Source organism: Zea mays, chromosome 3 (assembly GCF_902167145.1).
Source record: "Zea mays cultivar B73 chromosome 3, Zm-B73-REFERENCE-NAM-5.0, whole genome shotgun sequence".
Classification (NCBI taxonomy): domain Eukaryota; kingdom Viridiplantae; phylum Streptophyta; class Magnoliopsida; order Poales; family Poaceae; genus Zea; species Zea mays.
The window spans coordinates 225583718-225607744 of record NC_050098.1 but is presented as its reverse complement, the minus strand read 5'-3'; the positions used below and the strand labels follow the sequence as shown (position 1 = coordinate 225607744).

Sequence of the window (24027 nt, the reverse complement as noted above, 5' to 3'; positions counted from 1 at the left end):
GATATTTGGCTTATACTCCTAAGTTTGGGCTTTGGTACCCTCGGGGATCCACTTTTGATTTAATTGGTTATTCGGATGCCGATTGGGCGGGGTGTAAGATTAATAGAAAGAGCACATCGGGGACTTGCCAGTTCTTGGGAAGATCCTTGGTGTCTTGGGCTTCAAAGAAGCAAAATTCGGTCGCTCTTTCAACCGCCGAAGCCGAGTACATTGTCGTAGGTCATTGTTGCGCGCAATTGCTTTGGATGAGGCAAACCCTGCGGGACTACGGTTACAAATTAACCAAAGTCCCTTTGCTATGTGATAATGAGAGTGCAATCAAAATGGCCGACAATCCCGTCGAGCATAGCTGCACTAAGCACATAGCCATTCGGTATCATTTTCTTAGGGATCACCAACAAAAGGGGGATATCGAGATTGCATACATTAATACTAAAGATCAATTAGCCGATATCTTTACCAAACCACTTGATGAACAAACTTTTACCAAACTTAGGCATGAGCTCAATATTCTTGATTCTAGAAATTTCTTTTGCTAACTTTGCACATAGCTCATGAAAATACCTTTGATCATGTCTCTTTCATATGCTATGACTAATGTGTTTTAAAGTCTATTTCAAACCAAGACATAGGTGTATTGAAAGGGAATTGGAGTCTTCGGCGAAGACAAAGGCTTCCACTCCGTAACTCATCCTTCGCCGTCACTCCAAGCCGCTTTCTATCCTTGGGGGAGAAAGCAAAACAGGAGGACTCCTACTTTGGTATAATCTTCACTCTTTTATTTATGACCAAAGGAGGAGAAAGTAATTTAAAGGGCTCTAATGATTCCGTTTTTGGCGATTCATGCCAAAGGGGGAGAAAGTATGAGCCCAAAGCAAAAGGACCGCACCACCACCTAATTTTAAAATATAATTTTCAATTGTCAATTTGGTATCTTCTTGTGTTCAAAAGAGGGCGAAAGTAGTATTTCAAAAATCAATATCTTAAAACCCTCTTGAACACTAAGAGGAGGATTTCATTTAGGGGGAGTTTTGTTTAGTCAAAGGAAAAGCATTTGAAACAGGGGGAGAAAATTTCAGAACTTGAAAATGCTTTGCAAACTCTTATTCATTTACCTTTGACTATTTGCAAAAGAACTTTGAAAAGATTTACAAAAGATTTTGCAAAAACAAAACATGTGGTGCAAGCGTGGTCCAAAATGTTAAAAATGAAGAAACAATCCATGCATATCTTGTAAGTATTTATATTGGCTCAATTCCAAGCAACCTTTGCACTTACATCATACAAACTAGTTCAATTATGCACTTCTATAATTGCTTTGGTTTGTGTTGGCATCAATCACCAAAAAGGGGGAGATTGAAAGGGAATTAGGCTTACACCTAGTTCCTATATAATTTTGGTGGTTGAATTGCCCAACACAAATCTTTGGACTAACTAGTTTGCTCTAGTGAATAAGTTATACAGGTGTCAAAGGTTCAAATCAAGCCAATTAAAAAGACCAAAGTTGGGTTCAAATAGAGAGCTAAAGGCATCCCGGAAGACTCCCTGGTCTGGCGCACCGGACTGTCCGGTGGCGCACCGGACAGTGTCCGGTGCACCAGGAGGACTCGCGCTGAACTCCTCAGCCTCGGGATTTTCCTGGAGCCGGCACGCTATAATTCACCGGACTGTCCGGTGTACACCGGACAGTGTCCTGTGCTCCAAAGAAGGCACGACTCCGGAACTCGCCAGTCTCGGGAATTCGCGGAGGCTGCTCCGCTATAATTCACCGGACATGTCCGGTGTGCACCGGACTGTCCGGTGCATCCTCGGAGCAACGGCTACTTCGGCGCCAACGGCTACCTGCTGTGCATTTAATGCGCGCGCAGCGCGCGCAGAAGGCAGGCGCGCCCATACCGGCGCACCGGACAGTGAACAGTTCATGTCCGGTGCGCCACCGGACATCGAGGCAGGCTCAGAAGTCAGAACTCCAACGGTCAAGTTCCAACGGCACTAATGACGTGGCTGGGGCACCGGACATGTCCGGTGTGCACCGGACTGTCCGGTGCGCCATCGAACAGACAGCCCCACCAACGGTCATGTTTGGTGGTTGGGGCTATAAATACCCCAACCACCCCACCATTCATGCATCCAAGTTTTCCACTTCCCAACTACTTACAAGAGCTCTAGCATTCAATTCTAGACACACCAAAGAGATCAAATCCTCTCCAAATTCCACACAACGCCCTAGTGATTAGAGAGAGAGATTTGCTTGTGTTCTTTCGAGCTCTTGCGCTTGGATTGCTTTCTTCTTTCTTGATTCTTTCTTGCGATCAAACTCACTTGTAATTGAGGCAAGAGACACCAATCTTGTGGTGGTCCTTGTAGGAACTTTGTGTTCCAAGTGATTGAGAAGAGAAAGCTCACTCGGTCCGAGGGACCGTTTGAGAGAGGGTAAGGGTTGAAAGAGACCCGGCCTTTGTGGCCTCCTCAACGGGGAGTAGGTTTGAAAGAACCGAACCTCGGTAAAACAAATCCGCGTGTCTCACTTCATTATTCGCTTGCGATTTGTTTTGCGCCCTCTCTCGCGGACTCTATTATATTTCTAACGCTAACCCGGCTTATAGTTGTGTTTATATTTGTAAATTTCAGTTTCGCCCTATTCACCCCCCTCTAGGCGACTATCAGCGGGGTCGGGCGGGACGTCGGCGAGCGCGGGGCGAGGCCGGGCGCGGCCGGCGCGCCCACGGCGCGGGGGAGGGCGCCGACGAGAGGGGGAAGGAGGAGGAAGGGGAGGGAGAAGAGGGGAGGGGGAGGGAGGGCCTCACCGTGGGCGGGGAGGGCGGCGGCGGCGGCTCGGGCGAGCAGGGGAGGGCGGTGGCGGCTAGGGCAGGGGAGAGGGAGTTGGGGAAGGGGAGGGGTATGACAGGCGGGGCACGCGGGAAGTGGATTTTTTTTGGGGGGAAGGGGGGAGGGGCGGCTGGGCCGGCCATGGGCCCAAAGCGGGGGGGGGCGCGTGAGGCCGGCTGGGCCGCCGCGGGGCCAACGCGGGAAGGGGGGGAAAGGCCGGCTGGGCCAGCCGGCTGGGCCGCGCGCGCCAAGGGGGGCGGCTGGGCCAAAAGGGGAGGATAGGGAGGAGAGAGAAAAGAAAGGTTTTCCTTTTTTATATCTATTTTCTATATAAATGCTTTCACACTTTCAAACAACCAAAAAAAGTGCATGGTTCGGCACGATGCAACAAATCAAGGAAATTAACTCTAGGGTTTACTATTATCATATAACTTAAAGTTTTGAAGACGGGTGAGGTTTTAGCGAAAAGAAATGGGAAAGAGAGGTAACACCTGAATTTGGAGAGTGAAGAAAAGAAAAAAAATCAACTCCAAAAAATTCGGGGTGTTACACTTCTCCTCCGTTGCCTTAAATGCGACCGGTTGTGCTTCGGATGTGGAGGGATCATCTAGCTCATTGATTTTCTTTGAGCCCTTGATCATGTACTCAAAGCTCACAAAATTCCCGATTACTTCCTCGGGAGTCATTAGTGTATATCTAGGATTACCACGAATTTATTGAACTTGAGTAGGGTTAAGGAAAATAAGTGATCTAAGAATAACCTTAACCATCTCGTGGTCATCCCACTTTTTGCTCCCGAGGTTGCGCACTTGGTTCACCAAGGTTTTGAGCCGGTTGTACATGTCTTGTGGTTCTTCCCCTTTGCGAAGCCGGAAGCGACCGAGCTCCCCCTCTATCGTCTCCCGCTTGGTGATCTTGGTTAGCTCATCTCCTTCGTGCGTGGTCTTGAGCACGTCCCAAACTTCCTTGGCGCTTTTTAATCCTTGCACCTTGTTATACTCCTCTCGACTTAGAGAGGCGAGGAGTATAGTTGTGGCTTGGGAGTTGAAGTGCTCGATTTGGGCCACCTCGTCCTCATCATAATCCTCATCCCCTATGGATGGTACCTGTGCTCCAAACTCAACAACATTCCATATACTTTTGTGGAGTGAGGTTAGGTGAAATTTCATCAAATCACTCCACCTAGCATAATCATCACCGTCAAAGGTTGGCGGTTTGCCTAATGGAACGGAAAGTAATGGAGTATGTTTAGGAATGAGAGGGCAGCGTAGGGGGATCTTACTAAACTTCTTACGCTCATGGCGTTTAGAAGTGATGGATGGCGCGTCGGAGCCGGATGTGGAAGGTGATGAAGTGTCGGTCTCGTAGTAGACCACCTTCCTCATCTTCTTTTTCTTGTCGCCACTCCGATGCGACTTGTGGGAAGAGGATTTCTTTTCCTTCCCTTTCTTTTTTGTTGCGGGACTCTTCCGATGAAGCCTTCCCGTGACTTGTAGTGGGCTTGTCACCGATGGGCTTGTCGCTGGTCTCCATCTCCCTCTTGGCGTGATCTTCCGACATCACTTCGAGCGGTTAGGCTCTAATGAAGCACCGAGTTCTGATACCAATTGAAAGTCGCCTAGAGGGGGGTGAATAGGGCGAAACTGAAATTTACAAAGTTAATCACAACTACAAGCCGAGTTAGCGTTAGAAATAATAATGAGTCCGAGAGAGAGGGCGCAAAACAAATCGTAAGCGAATAAAGAGTGTGACACACAGATTTGTTTTACCGAGGTTCGGTTCTTGCAAACCTACTCCCTGTTGAGGTGGTCACAAAGACCGGGTCTCTTTCAACCCTTTCCCTCTCTCAAACGGTCCCTCGGACCGAGTGAGCTTCTTCTTCTCAAACAATTGGAACACAAAGTTCCCGTAAGGACCACCACACAATTAGTGTCTCTTGCCTCAATTACAAGTGAGATTGATCTCAAGAAAGATTGAGAAAGAAAAGAAGCAATCCAAGCGCAAGAGCTCAAAAGAACACAACAAATCTCTCTCACTAGTCACCAAAGCTTTGTGTGGAATTGGGAGAGGATTTGATCTCTTGAGTGTGTCTAGAATTGAATGCTAGAGATCTTGTAAGTAGTTGGAAGGTGGAAAACTTGGATGACTTGAATGTGGGGTGGTTGGGGGTATTTATAACCCCAACCACCAAACTGGCCGTTTGGTGAAGGCTGCTGTCGACGGGCGCACCGGACAGTCCGGTGCGCCACCGGACACTGTCCGGTGCGCCAGCCACGTCACCAGGTCGTTGGGTTCCGACCGTTGGAGTTCTGACTTGTGGGCCCGCCTGGTTGTCCGGTGGTGAACCGGACAAGTCCTGTAGACTGTCCGGTGTGGCACCCGCGCGTGCTCTGACTTCTGCGCGCGCTGGCGCGCATTTAATGCTGTAGCAGGTGACCGTTGGAGCGGAATAGCCGTTGCTCCGCTGGCTCACTGGACAGTCCGGTGAATTATAGCGGACTGGAAATCCGAAGCTGGCGAGTTCAGAGCCGCTCTCCTCTGGAGCACCGGACACTGTCCGGTGGTGCACCGGACAGTCCGATGAATTATAGCGAAGCGTCCCTGAGAATTCCCGAAGGTGTGAAGTTTGGCTTGAAGTCCCCTGGTACACCGGACACTGTCCGGTGGTGCACCGGACACTGTCCGGTGCGCCAGACCAGGGCAGCCTTCGGTTATCCCTTGCTCTCTTTGTTGAATCCTTTTCTTGGTCTTTTTATTGGCTTAGTGTGAATCTTTGGCACCTGTATAACTTATAGACTAGAGCAAACTAGTTAGTCCAATTTATTTGTGTTGGGCAATTCAACCACCAAAATCAATTAGGAAATAGGTGTAAGCCTAATTCCCTTTCAGGGTCGCCTAAATGCGTAATACCCAACGTCATGTGGGTTTCTGGTGGTTGTATTACTCCGAGTTTGAGGATTACAGGTGATTGCTGAAGGTAGAAGATGAAAATAGCTTATGAGTCTAGCCCGTGTTTCATAGGGATACCCCTCTTCAACCTTATATAGCCGACTGAAGAGATAACCTTGTACATATTGGAAATCTATACGTGTCTACCCACATCTGCTATAGATGTGCTGAGTCTTGCGAAGTTCAGTTGGCTTCCCGCGAGGCTTGCGCATGGTCGCATGCATAGGACGTGTCTTCAGATATCCCCTTGCCTCGGTGTGTGGCCGCTTTAGTTGGTTTCAGTTGCATCCTGTCGAGGCCCACAATGTGTTCTATGGACGACCCATTAGGGGCCTTAAGGCGGCCCATGAAGCATATCCGTGTCACGAAGATCTAGAGGATATCTGTCCCACACATAACTTATACACTTTGATTGTGTCTTAACTAACAAGATCGTGGTTGGTGGCATCATTGCCAAACTACCTCCCACTTGGAGGAGTTTTTCCACGACTCTCAAACACAAGGAGGCAATGACTGTTGAAAGTATAATTGCCACTCTTGATGTTGAGGAGAAGGCGAGATCTAAGGATGTGTCTCGTTTAATCCAAAAATCACTATACATTTATACTTAGTACTTTTTAAGACAAATTGATGCATATGAATATTAGGTTTCAAAACTAAATAACAAAATAGTTTTTTGTAGTCAAAATCTTATAAGTTTGACTCAAACCTTGTCCAAAATGATAAATAATAGGACACTGGAAGAAGTAAAAATTATTAAGATCAAAGTTTAGGTGTTGTTTGGTTCATATAATTGTAACGTAATGGGTAACAGATACGTTAAATCTTGTTTGTTTAAGTCTAACCGTAATCATATTGAAAGTCGCCTAGAGGGGGTGAATAGGTGAAACCTGAAATTTATAAACTTAAACACACACTAAGGCCAGGGTTAGCGTTAGAATTCAATCCGAGTCCGAAAGATTTTTTTTCTCTTGCTACGAGTTGCTCAAATAATGTGGATGACGTTTGGGAGCGAACTCAAATCAATATTAGCAAGGAAACCTTAGAGAGAGGAAAGAGAAAAAAATCAAATGAAAAATTAACACAAGTGAACATAATGATTTGTTTTTACCGAGGTTCGGTTCCAAAGAACCTAGTCCCGCTGAGGAGGCCACAAAGGCCGGGTCTATTTCAACCCTTTCTCTCTCTCAAACGGTCACTTAGACCGAGTGAGCCTTTCCTTAATCACACGGGTCACTAAGACCCCACAAGGACCACCACACACTTAGGTGTCTCTTGCTAGCTTTACAAAGCACTTAGGAATTAGAAAAAGAAAGGAAGAAGGCAATCCAAGCAACAAGAGCGCAAATGAACACAAATGATCCTCTCTCAAGTTTCTAAGCAGTAGAGTTGATTTGGAAACTTGGAGTGGATTGAATGCTTGAATGTGTCTTTGAGTGGTTGGCTTTGCTCTGGTATTGAATGGGAAGTTCAAAATACTTGGATTGCTTTGAATGGGGTGGTTGGGAGGTATTTATAGCCCTCAACCACTTCCTAGCCATTGACTGTTTTTGCTATCGATGGGCGCACCGGACAGTCCGTTGGCACACCGGACACTGCATTGTTCATTGTCTGGTGCACGCCACGTCAGCTATCAGTTAGGGTTTGGAGCAGTTGACCGTTGGTGTCTTTTGTCTTCAAGCGGCACCGGACATGTCCGGTGACTTCTGACTTCGCTACTCTAACTTCTGCGCGGCACTGTTCATCACTGTTCATTTGTGTAGTCGACCGTTGACGCGCAGGGAGTCGTTGCTCCGCTGGCTCACTGGACAGTGCGGTGCATACCGGACAGTCCGGTGAATTATAGCGGAGTGCGCCTATTGAATTTCCGAGAGTGCCTGGTTTGATTGTGGACGGGGCTGCGCCACTTGGCAGCACACTCTCATGTCTTGCTCCCAATTTTGATTGTGTCCCCAACTGAATTTCTTTCTTGGTTTGCGTTGAACCTTATGCATTTGAGATAAATGATATCTAGACAAACTAGTTAGTCCATATGGTTTATGTTGGACGTCAAACTCCAAAATCGGTTATAAAAAATGATTAAGTCCATTTGCCTTTCACATATACCACACTGAAAACTGATATCGGCTTATTCAAACTTATTACAGTTGTCATTCGACTGTAAATCATTACCATTACTATTTATGTTACAGTTGGTGAACCAAACAACACCTTAGATTCATAATGTCATGGGATACAACCAAAACCACCATGACTTAAGCTAACGTCTCAATTAAACGCATAATGAAATACATACGTATGGATAAAAACACATAAATCAGTAAACGATAAATTCATCTTAACTTGATAAATAGATCTCATAGTATATGGCCATCATGTTTGAAAATAAAAAATAAATATAGAAATAAACTAATATAAGTATTTTCTACTGGTTGTAGGTATTAAACATCAGTATCTAATGCTTATGTCTTCTAAAATTCTTCCCACACGGGTCGATAGACTACTAGCTAATAATAGTCATAGGTTACTCTTGCAAGATTGGTTATTCTGCAATATGGGTCGATGGACTACTAGCTAATACATACGGACCTGCTTATGCTTTAATCTTGCATATAATAACTCTTTTTGAGAAAATTATGCAAGAAGTTCGGCATATTGGTTGACTCTTGGTGGCTGGTTTCGAGAAAAGGTACGGTCCAGCAGGTCCGCTCCATGCGAAGCACAAGAAATTGAAGTCTTCAGAGCAAAAGGTCGTCGGAGGCTTCAAAATCCGGTCCACTTCACGTGCTAATGGCGCCTAGCCTGACCAATCTGTTCACAAACAAAATTATTAGGTCGCTGTCATTAGTCTGTGTGATATTGTGTTTCCAGTCTTACACGGAGATCAGATCAGACAATGAACCATAACGCTCTGCTTAACGGTATATAAAGTTACCTCTCACACCGACAAGAGGTCTAGCAAAGCAATGCTGTGCATTTTAGTACTAATGAACCATGCACCAGTAGTTAATAGTTAATCATAGTACGTACGAACATGGCTGTGAAACGAAACCTCGCCACGTGATCCTGTCCGTGCTTTAAGGGTGTGTTCGGTTACGGGACAGCTAGGACAGGGACGTTCTCTGGCGTCTTCTCTCGTCCCTCCAATTTTAAAGGACAACAGGGGACAACATTGTAATAGTACTGTCCCAACCCTTAATCCAGAACCAAATAACCTAATTTGAGGGATCGTCTCATCCCACTTCGTCATGTCATTGCAACCAAACACACCCTAAGTTTAGTACTAAATATACTTCCATAGTTAATCAGGTGATTGATCCAAGAAGGAAGCTTTTTCAAAAGTTGGAGAGCAAACGAGAAAAAGGTAAGGCCTTATTTAAAGGCTCATGTATCCACTTCAATCCGAAAAAATTGCTATTTTATCACTTCTAATGTGGGCTCTCTGCTATTATGTCATCATATGTCTATGACTTATGGGACCATTTGTGTCTATGATTTGTGGCCATAATGATAAAATAGAGAAGACCACAACTGAGAGTGACAAAATAGCAAATGACTCCTTCAATCCATATATGTTAGGGTAATTTGATATAGAATTTAAACTAAATTCCGCATCAAATCACTCTAACACATATAGATTAGGATTAAGAGTCTATTTGGCAAGGCTTTTACTTCTCTAAAAATAACTTTGGCTCTAACTTCTCTGTTAAAGCTGCTTTTTCCGAAGAAGCCAAAGATGTTTTCATTCACCTCGAAAAAATGGATTCTTCCTTAATTTTGTAAATGAGCCCCCCATATTACAGCTAATTATATAACTTTATTTGTTGATGGCATGCAACATGTTCTCCACGGTATTCATAACTAACTAGTTTAATACCCGTGCGTTGCGACAGTACCCAACTATATTTGATGATATTGATTGGGTGACTAAGCGACACTTGAGAGTCTTAATGGACCCTCCACATAAAAATACACATAATAAATGAATTTAATGGCAAAGTGAACATTGTTCATATGCCAGATATTGAACCACTAAAACAAATACTACACTTGGTCTTAGCAAAAAGACTAAAAAATGAGTTAAAAAGGAGCTCCTATGCTCGAATTAAATTATAGCCAATGGTTTGATTTAGGACTTGGGAGCGAGAAGATGGTGTAGATCTGATGCCCTAACCAAAATCATCATCGAGATTCCATAGGTAACACATGTAAATTCATTTATGATGATGGCTTAACAATTTTCTCCAAGTTTAGCAAGACATTGAAAAGCACGCGTACGCCAACAAGATCATTTCTGAAATACCAAGTACAACAAGTTTATCCTCTAATGCTTAACATGATTTCTGAAATACATACTTGCTCTTGCCTTTAGAGTATCATATCAAACAATAAAAACATTTTTCTCTTTTATAGAGCCTTGTACTCATTTTCAATTGCATAGTTGGTTTCACTTAAAATTTAATGTGCAACGGCGGAAAAAGCGGGCAGAGGTTGTTGCGAAATAGATGGGGTTTGTTGCTAGAGCGACAGTTGCGAGAACACTCCAAGATCTGATAGCCTCCTTCCTTCTAGGGAGTGCCCGGACCGCCACGTGTCGCTTCCCCATGAAGTAGTCGTTGGCGCCCAGAGCTAGCCATTACTGGGTGGTCCGGTGCGCCACTGGACCGTGCACAGTACCAGTCCGATAAATTATAAAAATAATTCTCGAGACCTTGAAGTTCACATGTACGAGTGGTTCGATGCACACGAAATCAGTCTTATGCACCAAGCCATCAAACGTCTAAGTTCTGGGCCCTTGCACACTCGGTCCGGTGAGGCCCATAACAACCCAAGTAAAGATTTTTTAGCCTAACTTATTTAATTATTTTTTTCGTTATTCTTAGGAGTTCCACGACAACTTAAACATAGTTAGCACATAATCCAATCGACTAACTGTAGAGAACTCACCTTTTACTTGGTCTTTCATCAGGATTTGCATTTTGGCTCAAACTAAGTCATGTAAGAACTTTTCTCACAAAATTGAGTAAGAGATCAAATAGAAGTGCTAAACACATAGTATTAGGCATATGCAACATATCTATGTACTCAAACCTCATGGTTTTACACTTTTACCCAAAGTTGCACTTTCTAACCTCTATTTTAGCTCTTTGGGATTAGTGCCTTCAAATTGCCTTCAAGTGGACCTGTGGTGGTGGTGAGGCACTAGTGAATACCATTGACGATATCATATCTCCCTTCATCCTAATATATAATTCGTTTTAGATTAAACATATATTCATTAATTAATCTATGAATGTAGTTTGTATATATGTCTATATTCATTATTATCCATTCAGATGTAGACCGAAAAAAGATGGCTAGGAAGACCTATATTTTGGAATGGAGGGAGTATCAAATAAGATGGACACCTTTATTTTTATCATTAATATGATGTTTGGTTTGATTAATAAGCTAATCCATCATCTTCTCACGTCTTTTTTTTGTTTGGTCAACACCTCATCCTACTAAATTTGAGAATAGACTCATGATGCATCATTTCATTTTAGATAAATTGATTCAAACAAACACCTCTAAAAGATCAAGATTAACCGTTGCCAATGTAGGAAATACAAAATAGAAGGTACCCTGTTTTACACTTTTGCATTGGTCACATCACGTGCAAGTGCAAGGCTGTGGGGGTACTTGTTGTCATGTGTGCACTTTACTGGTCGAGGCATTGGCAATTTTGACATTACCATTTTTAGACGTCGTCAGTACATTATTAGATCCACAAATTATAGATATAGATGGTCTCATCGATCAAGCATAATAACAGACATTCAAAACTGACAATGACTAAATAGCAAATTTCTCCTACTCGTCAGTGCCAAACTCCTGGGCTCCTGCCCAGCTGAGCAGCACACACCCACTGACATGCGAAGTCCACAACTCATACGCTCACGGTCACGGCTGACCCGACCGCTCCTCTCTGCTCGGGGGCCGCCAGCCCGCCACGCTATTATCACTACCACTCTACTGTCTACTCAACGCCGTTCAGGTCCGGGTCAGCTGGCTCCGCCCATTCGGCAATTCCATTCCTCGAAGCCCTCACACCTGCACGCGCCCACGCCTTCGCCTTGTCTCCCTCCTCGCGCACCCGCACCCGCACCCGCACCGAGACCCACGCGCCGGCCTGTCCCTGTCCCAGCACACACGCGCGACAGGGTGCGCGCCGCTCGGGCGATGGCCTCCGCCCGCCTCGTCGCGCTCGCTGCATTCCTCCTTCTCCTCCTCTTCGCCCTGGGCCCGGGCGAGGCGCGCGCGGCGGACGACGGCGAGGTGCGCGCGCTGCTGGCGCTGGGGGCCGCGCTGGACCCGACGGGCCGCCTGCTCCCGTCGTGGGCGCCCGGCCGCGACCCCTGCGCGCCGGCGCCGTCCGGGGGATTCGAGGGCGTTGCGTGCGACGCCCGCGGCGCCGTCGCCAACGTCTCGCTGCAGGGGAAGGGGCTCGCCGGCACGCTCCCGCCCGCCGTCGCGGGGCTCCGCTCCCTGACCGGCCTCTACCTCCACTACAACGCGCTCCGCGGCGGCATCCCGCGGGAGCTGGCGGCGCTCGCCGCTCTCACCGACCTCTACCTCGACGTCAACAACTTCTCGGGACCCATCCCGTCGGAGATCGGCGCCATGGCATCACTGCAAGGTACTCTGTTTAGGTGGCTCGCTCTGATAGTCAGATGCGCGTCGAGATTTCTTATCGCCACCCTGCTCGTGCCGCTCGCTGACTCGCATCGGCAAGGCATGCATGTGGCCGCGTCGCTCCTTGGATCGATGATTGGTTGCCCCTTGTGTTTTTATTTCGTTTTCGGTCGTCTTGCTTGGCGTTTCTCCAATCCAAGTCAAAAAACTAAAATGCGGCTCCGTATGGACTATGGAGTATCATTGAGTTTTTTTAATTATTATTTTGAAGATGTTGCCGTCCCAAGTCGCAACCAAGCAGCTCCTGTTGCCCAGATTGCAAAACGTTTCTTGGCTCATTGCTAACATTTTCTTTCAGATTTATTTCCATTTTTGTGACCCCTCTACTCATACGGCAATACCAAATTAGTACTACCCACAATCAGACGGTTTGTTTCTCCAATCCAAATGTTCGAAGCCATAGCCCATAGGCACTAGCCAGTACTACTACTACTTGTCCTTGCATTGCATATTTGCATCACCTACCTGAATGAATGCTGCTGATATTGATGTGTCCATGACCACGCCGTGCAGTGGTGCAGCTCTGCTACAACCAGCTCACCGGGAGCATCCCCACGCAGCTGGGCAACCTCACCAGGCTCACCGTGCTGGCCCTGCAGTCCAACCGCTTCAACGGCGCCATCCCCGCCAGCCTCGGCGACCTGCCGCTGCTGGCGCGCCTGGACCTGAGCTTCAACCGTCTCTTCGGCTCTATCCCCGTCAGGCTCGCGCAGCTGCCCTGCAGCCTTGTGGTGCTCGACGTCAGGAACAACTCACTCACCGGCAGCGTACCCGCCGGTAACGCCTCTATCCATTAGTATCATAATCTGGGTCGTTCGATTTTTGAAAGCAATTAACAATGCTGATTGCTTTGCCTCTTGCTTGGTCCCAAGAACTGGCCGCCAAGCTGCAGGCCGGCTTCCAGTACGGGAACAACAGCGACCTGTGCGGCGCCGGGCTGCCCGCGCTCCGCCCGTGCACCCCGGCGGACCTCATCGACCCCGACAGGCCCCAGCCCTTCAGCGCTGGCATCGCGCCGCAGGTCACGCCCTCCGACGGCCGCGGCAACGGGCGCGTGCCATCTACCAGGGCGCTCGCGGCAGTGGTCGTCGTCGCCGTGGCCCTCCTTTTAACCACAGGGGTCGGCCTGTTCGCGCTCTCGTGGCGCCGGTGGCACCGGCAGAAGGTGGCGGGGGCCTCGCCGTCGACGATCTCCGGCGGCCGGTGCAGCACTGAGGTCGTGCCTTCCGCGGCGAAGGCGTCGTCGGCTCGCAAGAGCGCGTCGTCGGCGCTGGCGAGCCTCGAGTACTCCAACGCCTGGGACCCGCTGGCCGACGCGCGGGGCGGGCTGGGTTTCGTCTCGCAGGACGTGCAGCTGGCCCAGAGCCTGCGGATCAGCACGGAGGAGGTGGAGTCCGCGACGCGCTACTTCTCGGAGCTCAACCTCCTCGGCGGGCACGGCAAGAAGGCCGGCGGCCTCGCGGCCACGTACAGGGGCACGCTCCGCGACGGCACCTCGGTGGCCGTGAAGCGGCTGGGCAAGACGTGCTGCCGGCAGGAGGAGGCCGACTTCCTGAGCGGGCTGAGGCTGCTCGCGGAGCTCCGGCACGACAATGTGGTCGCGCTGAGGGGGTTCTGCTGCTCCAGGGCGCGCGGGGAGTGCTTCCTCGTGTACGACTTCGTGCCCAACGGCAGCCTGTCGCAGTTCCTCGACGCCGACACAACCGCCGGCGGCAGCGGCCGTGTCCTCCAGTGGTCCACGAGGATCTCCATCATCAGGGGCATCGCCAAAGGTAGGTACCGTACCCTCACACGCACTTTCCAATGTTCATACTTGTTCACGTACTACGAGTCTACGACTAGTTGTTTTCTTGATAATTTTGCCTGAAAACACATGGTATGCATGCATGCAACATTTGGCACCGACTGTACAGATTTGCCAAGTTCGTGTGTGTCATGCATGGCCACATTGATTCATCAGTGCTGCGCTGGTCGCTCACATGGTGTGCAGAAACCTGTGGCCGTGAGCAGTCCAGGGACGCAGCAACAGTCACATTCTGAAGTCTGAACTTTGTCTGCACTGAAAAGCTATGCATGACATGTCTCATTTTTTGGTGCTACTTTTTTTTTTATCAGAGTAACCGTTCCTATCAGTGTGAGCTATCGGTATTCGGTAATTTGTACTTAGCGCTCGTAATCGTCTACAAGTCGTGCGTCTTTTTTGTGGTCCAGGAATTGAGTATCTGCACAGCACAAGGACGAACAAGCCGGCCCTCGTTCACCAGAACATCTCGGCGGACAAGGTCCTGCTGGACTACGCGTACAGGCCCCTCGTCTCAGGGTGCGGCCTGCACAAGCTCCTCGTGGACGACCTCGTCTTCTCGACGCTCAAGGCCAGCGCCGCCATGGGGTACCTCGCGCCGGAGTACACCACCGTGGGCCGCCTCTCGGAGAAGAGCGACGTCTACGCTTTCGGGGTCATCGTGCTCCAGGTGCTCACAGGCAGGAGGAAGGTGACGGCGACGGCTCAGCTGCTAGCAGGCAATGTCGATGACGATGAGCTCGTCGACGGCAACCTGCAGGGGAGTTACTCGGCGGCTGAGGCCGCCATGCTGGCGAAGATCGGCTCGGCTTGCACCAGCGAGGACCCCGACCAGAGGCCGACGATGGCGGAGCTGCTTCAAGAACTGGACACCATCTGATTCTGATGGCGGTGCGAATGCGAACACCCATCCACTGTAACCGTTTCATGCAAGAGTCACATGCCTGACAGTTTGCCATGGGCCTGTTGTAACCTTCCTAGCTACATGTCTAGGATCACCAGTCAGTAATCGCTGATCTTAGAAACAACCTGAGCTAGGCTCTACTAATTAGCTAGCAATAATCACTCTAGTTAGGAAGCACATGCCTAGGATCATGAAATCTTGTATGCTAATGATGTGCCGTTACCACCGCTCTGAAAAGCGTGCATCGTTTGGATGTGTTCTCTACATGGTAGTAGGCCAGTAGGTGAATGTGAATGCAGCAGCCATTTCCTGCAACACTTTTTTGTGAAGACCTTGTGACTCCAAAGTGTACCTGCAAATCCTGTGTGCCAATTTGGCTGCATCTCCAGGGGTGAAATAGCTGGCGCCATCCAAGGTAGGAAGGAACCAAGAGTCCTGGAAGGCATGTGAGCTATAGATTGTTGTGTTGTCTTGTTTGTTGTTCGTGTTTGGGTCCTGTCAGGCGATGGAAAATCTCACAGACGGTGAAAGCCCACGGTGGGCCTGGGCCTTTCTTTTCTTCCGTTTTTTTTGCTAGAGGCCGAGAGGCTGGACAAAATAGACTCTACCAAGCAATAAAAAATATAGCACTGAAGAACAAGAACGGAGCTGATCCAAAAGAACGACACCCGAGGTGAGGCTGGATTGCTATTGCTACGTGACTCTGCTTATTTTGTAGGTTAGTGGATTTTGGAATGGATTATTTGGAGCTAGTAAGGCTCATATATGCTAGCCGCAGCCCGCAGGTCTACAAAACCAGGTCAGGGCTTGTTCGGTTAACTCTCAATCCATATGTATTGAGTGAGATTGGATGAGTTTGAATCCCAAACAAGTCAAACTTCTTCTTCATTTTTTCAATCACATCTAATTCATGTGTATTAGGAATAACCGAACAAGGCCTCATGTGGCACTGGTAATGCAAGGCCGGACGTCTGTAGCAACTAAAAAGCATCGAACAGATAATTCCCTTGTTTTGTTAAGTTGGCGGACTTGATGTTCCATCATTTTGTATCTGTTCCATGTTTTGCTGGATGGATAAGACCTAATGTTCAGTATTCAGTGTTAGAAATTCATTATCAGATATCCCTCGATGTTTTTTTAAAGAATGGCATTTACTGAATGTTAAAGAAGTAAATAATATGAGTAAACAATGTAAATATGCATCAACCATGAGACACGAAAATTTACGTGAAAAAAATTTTGCGAGAAAAAAAACTACGGACATCAACGGCCAATCTTTACTATACCAGAAGGGTTTGTAAACGTAGGGATCTAATAAGTCGTTTATATTCTCGTGTGACTTACAAGATATATATTTGTTGAAGATATACATAAGAAGCAATCATAAACAATTTATATTAGAGTCCAACTTGTATTGTGATTACAGGTTTAATGGATGGACCACGCCCTGGTAATACACTTTATAAATATAAGGACAATTGCAGGGTTGCCTCTGCTGACGACTCTAACTCTATTTTTACCCATGATTTTCGACATTGTTACCCATCTTTTTTTTAAACGAAACCTATGTTTGCCACTATTCCGTTATAAGCACATAACGGTGTTAACTCAACTCATAAAAAGACATTCATACCCCTGCATTGCCCCTCTTATTATCAACTGTTTACAAATTTGTCCCACATTAAATTAAATTTATGGTTTAATTCAAAATCTAAATTAAATTGAATTATTTTTAAAATAAAGCTCAAAAATTCTTTTAGTTTGAATTTAATTCAAATTTTTAAATCAAAATTTGAAAACTTACGTCGAATTAAAATTTAAAATAAATTTTATTATAAAATAATTAGTTTTTAGATTTAAAAAAAATAATTCAAATTTCAAAATTTTGATTGAAACCATAAATTTAATTTGAAGTATTTGGAAATTTGAATTTCAAATAGTTGGTTTTCAAATTTATGATTGGATTTATGTAATGCTTATACTCTAAACTTTTTGAAAGTAGCCTAGAGAGGGGGGGTGAATAGGCTAATCTAAAAAATTTCACAACAAACTTCGAAAGATTGTTAAATACACAGTTCGACTGGTGCAGACCAGTTCAATAGCTACGTGCGCAAGTTGACATACTCTGAACCAATCCAACTGTTTTATAAACTTTGGACTAAAATCTACTTGAAAAAGTATTTCGCGAGTTCTTGTGAGAAGTAAGGTATAACTAAGTTAGAATGAAAAGATGAATATGTAAAGGCTATTTTACTTCTAGATATACTCTACAGAAAAATCTATATGTCAATCTTGCAATTAAAAATATCTTAAGTTAAAGACAAGCAAGAATACAACACACAAGATTTAATCCGAGGTTCGGTCACACCACAAAGGTGTCCTACTCCCCGTTGAGGAGCCCACAAAGGGCCGGGTCTTTTTCAACCCTAATCCTCCAAAAGCCGACCACAAAGGTCAAGGCAATCTCTTCTTATCTCAGCTCAAAGAGCGGGTGTTACAAACTTCTTGGGGTCGTCCACAAATTTGGAGACTCCCAAGCAACCTCAAAAGATCTTGAAACTTAGGGTTTCAAGAACACCAAGAAAGCACAAGAGGGGTTTGCACAAGTAAGACTGGGCGTTCGGGTTACCCGTTTAATTCGGGTCGGGTAGTTCGGGTTTTATTAAATTCGGGTAATGGAAATTGGTACCCGATAGCAGCCAAGAAAAAACGCTACCCGCAAGTTCGGGTTCGGGTTCGAGTATACCCAATTTACCCGAAATATATAAAAGCACAGCTTGTCTCTTGTCTGAATTTTTCTAGTCGAATTTATAGTCCAGACACCCAATCTTGATCAGTCCTGGCACGAAAAGATCACATGAATTGTATCACGCATTTCCAGTTATTATTTTGTGAGGATATCTCGTGCATTTCCTGGAAGCCTAGCTAAAATCCACACGGGCGAAGACTGATGACCTGACGTCCTCCTGACCCAAGGAATTGTATCCAGTCAAAGATGCCTGCCAACCGCATGGTTTCTCAAGTGGTACTCTCTGTTTCAAGGATGCTTCCACTGCATTGCATCCAGCCATCCACTGCGTGACTATTTTGACATTCATTTAGTGAAACAAACTGTCTTAAGTTTTCAGAATAACTGCTAGGAATGCATTTAAGATTATATAAAGGGTTCTAACATGTATAGAAGAAAAAGCAGAGTCACAACGGGAAACATTATAATTCAATCTTGAATTCTTCATTTGAAGTTTACCTGACAGCACCAAGCAATACATTGTTTCCTTCTCCACAGGTTGGCTTGGTTTCTGATGACAAATTGGTTGATCTGCTGATACAGTGAACACAGTGAAAACCTTACGAGATATCACAGAAACAGGTGTTGAGCCACTGGCCCTGATGTCTCAACTTGCTACAATAATCACTGACAGGTGCTAACAACTTGAGTACTTAACAGGTGCTAACATGATTACATGAAGATACCGTGAACACATTACACATTCAGACATTCCAGTGAAACAGTCACAAAAACACAGATCCACAAGTTGTTCTCCAGGGCTCCATTGGCACTTTGACTGGCTAGCACTGGCAGCAACCTAGTTGTAGACCTTCAGTCGGCCATAGTCTAAACTGTCCAATAAATATTAATGGATCAAATCTGGGCACAACAACACCAGCAAGCATAATTGAAAACATGCTAAAAACTCCAATTACACTTGACATCACATACCTTCAAGTACTGTGTGGAGCCATAGTCGAGGTCTGAACATTACTGCTTGGTGTTTGTGACTTGGATATGCCGACAGTCACAGTTGGCTGCTCATTCTTTTTTCCTTTGCCACCATATTCTTCTATCCACTCTGCAAATGCATAGCATAGTTACATATTTAATATTACATTCCTTTGATTCACAAATGCAATCAAGGAAGGAAATATGATACCCTTTTCTATTATTGCCAATTCCTCCGTACTCTCTTTTATGTCAACAGTAGGTCTTCGAAGCCAATCTTGTGTGCATACTAAAGCCTCTAACATGAACGGAGTAAGAGAGGTACGAAAGTCATCCAAAATACGTCCACCTGTGCTAAAAGCTGACTCCGACGCTACTGTTGTGATGGGTATAGCAAGCACGTCACGAGCCATATGACCCAAAACTGGAAACCTATTTGAATTGACTTTCCACCAAGCAAGAATATCTATTTTTGACTCTGGGTCTTCTGTTTCTTCAGAGAGATATTTCTCAAGTTCAGATTTGTTGGTGCTAGTAGAACAATTGTTTAATTTCATCTTCTTGGCAATTTTTTCTTTAAGCATTCCTCGTGATACTCTCTTAGATTTATCAACATCAACCACTTGAACAACTTCTTCATTTGGAGCATACATGGTCTTATATTCTTCAAAAAGCTCTGTCACAGAAGTATTAATTGCTTCCCAAACCAATTTACCTGATTCCTCACCAAATATCTCTTCAACACTAATCTTTGTGTACAAAGATAACTTGTACCTTGGATCAAGTAAGGCAGCCACAAATATCAACAAATTGATGTTCTCTTTCTCCTTCTCCTTTCCCTTGCATTTGTTGCGCCCTTTATCCCTTTCTTGCTCTTGTTGATGTCCTTTCTCATTATCTTTGCTGTTGGTGTGCCAAAGTCCCCAATACTTATCAAATTTATCTTTCATTCTATTCCCCATTGAAACTTGCAAACTATCTTCACTACTCAACCATTCTTGAATCAACATACGGATTTCTCCTATCTCATGAAAGAAACCGTTACTAGTGACTTGGAGGGAAGAAGATATACGAACAGTAAGGTCATAGAAGTGTTGTAGAAATTGTGCCATCTTCTTTGCATTATCCCAATCATCTTCATCAGGATGCCCAGGACCATCTCTTACTTCAGACAAATCAATGACATAATTTGTGTCATCTTCAACTAATTTTAAAAACACTTTCTCATAAACAATTGCAGCCTTCAACATCAAATATGTGTAATTCCACCTTGTTGGCACATCAAGTTTCAAAAATGCTTTGCTGTCCACATTCTCTTCCTGAGCAATTTCTTTGAACTTGACCAATCTTGAAGTCCCATTTTTTATATATCTAACAGCAGCCCTAACACGCTTAATAGATTGGTCCACTTCTTGCAATCCATCTCTTACAATAAGATTCACAATGTGGGCTGCACACCTCATATGCAAGTACTTGCCCTTGGCAATGTTGGTTTTCTGCAGATGCTTCCTCAAATAATCAACACCACTGTCATTCGCACTTGCGTTATCCACGGTTATAGTCATTACTCTATCCAAACCCCAATCAGCTAAGCATCTTGTCAAGTTCTTCCCAATATCCTCCCCCTTGTGACCTTTTACCATGAAAAAACTTATCACTTTCTTGTGCAAGTTCCAGTTTTCATCAATGAAAGTTGCTGTAACAGTCATATATCCATCTTGAACCTGAGAAGTCCAAGCATCTGTTGTCAGGCACACTCTCTGACAAGAATCTTTGAACAACTTCTTGAGCTTGGCTTTCTCTTCAAAGTAATGACGTACAATATCCCTTGTGCAAGTTCTCCTAGATGGAACTTGGAAACGAGGACAAGCTTTGGACATAAATTTTCTAAAGCCAGGCTTCTCACCAAAACAAAAGGGTTGCTCATCTTCTATTACCATCTCAGCAAAGGCATCTCTAAGTGCTTCTTGATCAAACCTCCAAGTGGCAGGAGCTTCCCCATGACATGCTTGCAAGGTGCCTTGCTTTGAGTCCTTGTTGAAAACATGAGGATTGCGTTTGCATGTACCAAAGTGTTTCTTCAACGCAGATGTTCCATGCCCCCTTGTGTCAGCCTTGATTTCACGGTGGCAATATTTGCACCTTCCAGCCTTTAGAGACCCTTTGTCATCCTTGATTTTAATAAAATGTTGCCACATCTCAGACCTTGAAGCCATCTCCCTCCTCTCGACTTTCTCTTTCTCCTTCTCTTCCACATTAATGACCATTTTTTTATTGTCGTCAGTTTTGTCTTGCACTTGAGTCTCTACTTGCACCATTGTTGTCTCCTGACTTTCAAATTGAGTCTCGTTGGCTAGTGACTCAATATTATCCTCTGGTTCTGGCATCTACATAAATCAAAATTGAACACTATAATCAATTAATCATTCACTAATATAAATACAATAAGAACATATCATAAAATACACATCACAGGCCAAATTACAATCTTTTCATATTATTAAGTTCTATCTCTTAAATTGTTCAGCCAGTGTTCCTTTTGATCATTTTCCAAAATTATTATTAGGCTGCAGGTTGGGGTTGCAAGAACAATAAATTGTCCTATTCAAGAACAATGTCACTCATAGACTAAAAAATAGTAAGGGGGATAGGGTTCCAGGCTGGGACTAGGAAATACATACATTGCACGACGATTCCGATGTGGCTGCCGTCCTTCAATCCCCTAGTCGCCGGCGGCTGGTGACAGGTGACCTGATGATGGAGGTACTGGCCAGGGGCATCAGTCGGTAGTTGGGTACTTGGGTTAGGTGAACCAGCGTGGTGAATAATTGAAGAAGGAACAAGAAAAGAACCAGCGACCTGATGAGTGATGATTGGTGAAGATTGAAGAAGCAGTCGACGTCTGGCTCGGCCGCTGCCTCGGGCACCACCAGTCCACCACGCGCCACCGAGGACGAGGGACTGGATCACTAGAATAATGGAGAAAGGTGTCTTGCGGTGGCGGGTGGCGGCTAGCTACTTCTAGGTTTTGCAGCGTCGCGCCTTGCCGCGTGGCCGCCTGGGCACTTTGGCAGCTTGGCTAATTGGCTTGGTGTGCGGACAGCGGACGTGCGGTGTTGACTTGGTGGGATCATCAGATCATGGGCCATGGCATGTGCACGTGATCATGTCCAGTCCAAGCCCAAGGCCCACTTCTCCACTCCACCAGATGACCAGACGGCCAGACCGCCAGTCCGCCACAGTGTGCAGTACTAATATGGGTACTTCGGGTACCGGGTGCTACTACCCGAAATACCCAAACTAATTTTGGGTAATAGCATTTACTATCCGGATTAGACTTCGGGTACCACGGGTTCGGGTATTTCGGGTTCGGGTCTGGGTTTTTCGGGTTCGGGTATCGGGTAGCGGGTAATATGCCCAGTCTTATGCACAAGCTCAAGTCTTTTAAAAAAGAGATGGGAGAGGAAAGCCAAATCGTAAGCACAGGCACAAACCTCACACCCAAGAGCTCCTCCAACAAGGTTGAATTTTGAGGAAGATTTAAGTGTGAGAGAGATGGGAGAGATGAGTGCTTTGTCTCAAGTTAGGTGAGCAATAAATGTGTGAGTGTCCAGCCGCATTGAAGAAGGGAGAGAGAGGGTTCTATTTATAGCCATGGCTCAAAAACTAGCCGTTTGACCAGAAACCCCGCAGAAAACCGGTTGAGCCGCCCCCTGACAGGTCAGCAGGCTGTCTGCCAGTCTGACTGCCAGACTGACTGGCAGATTGACCTGCAGGCTGGTCAGACAGGACAGGACCGGTTGAACCGCCCCCTAGGGCGGTTGAACCGCCCCCTGACAACCCTGGTGACCTGACTGCCAGTCTGACTGGCAGACTGCAGATCAGAAGTCAGAGGGGTCAGATACCAGTTGAACTGCCCCCCAGGACCAGTTCAGCTGGTCTAGACCAGAGAGTTTAGGAGAGAAAACCCCAGCTCAACTGCCCGGGGGCAAGTTCAGCTGGTGTATGGTCAAAGAGGTCCACAGCTGAAGTTGAAGTTCAGCTGGAGTTGAAAGCTCAACTCAGCTGAAGTCCAGCTCAGATGAAAAGCTCAGCTGCAGCTGAAGAAGCTCAACTCAGCTAAAGTTAAGTTCAGCTAGAAAGCTCAGCTGCAGTTGAAGAAGTTCAGCTGCTTTTCAGCAAGAACACTCTAGGTTTCTCAACCCAAACCATGGTCAACCAAATAATGTTAAAGTGATTTTTGGTTTTCAAAAATAGCTTTTGAATTTGGGGACTTGAGCTATAGCAAACACCTATACCTGTGCGGAAAAGAATAAGGAAGAATTACATCATGCAACACAAGATTTTACATAAAATTTTATAGGTCCGTTGCATGAAGTCCTTGGTGCTTCCTTAAGTTCCTGTTTCTTCCTAATCATACATTGAGAACAAAAACTGTTAGTACCTTATTTGTTTTGTCATTAAATCACCAAAACCCTCACTTGGGGTTGATTGCACTTACAATCTCCCACTTTTTGGTGATTGATGCCAAAACAATTAAGGTCAAAAAGATAAACATTTTAAATAGAAAATTTCTTTTGAATGATTGTATGTAGATGGCTCCCCCTAAATGTGTGCACGATTGTGAATCCAATGTTTTTGACATAATATGTCATGTGAGCAACACATTTAGAGATAGTGATAAACACCATACTTTATACAACCATCCGAGGGGTGCAAGCGTGTCATAACAGGAGTTGTGATGCATATGACTATCTCTAAATACACATCATTATTACTTCATAGCAAAGCAATCATTACAAACTGATGGGACAAAAGACATCATATCACATTAAATAATAACCCAACAGTTTTATTTCATACAATGATAAGAGGATACAAGCCACAACAGTGGCCAAAACAAAAAATAATCAAAAAGAAATATATAACCGAAAGAACCACAAACAGAATGACTAGAAATTTTGGATTTTCTCTCCCTTTTTGGCAACAAGTACCAAAAAACAAAGAGAGAGAGGGAGAAGAGGACACATGAATCAATATCCTCTAGGAGGAGGATAGGACGGAGGATATGATGGAGGGTATGATGTG

General features: G+C 45.6%; 1 protein-coding gene across 1 annotated transcript; it reads left to right on the top strand.

Moving 5' to 3' along the window:
* The first annotated feature begins 11916 nt into the window (after nucleotides 1–11916).
* Nucleotides 11917–15449, top strand: LOC100279756 (putative leucine-rich repeat protein kinase family protein). The gene is made up of 4 exons (NM_001152714.1): nucleotides 11917–12457; nucleotides 13027–13290; nucleotides 13386–14285; nucleotides 14725–15449. Exons 1-4 carry the CDS (start codon nucleotides 12001–12003, stop codon nucleotides 15192–15194), a joined length of 2091 nt encoding a protein of 696 aa, NP_001146186.1. The 5' UTR covers nucleotides 11917–12000; the 3' UTR covers nucleotides 15195–15449.
* Nucleotides 15450–24027: the final 8578 nt, after the last annotated feature.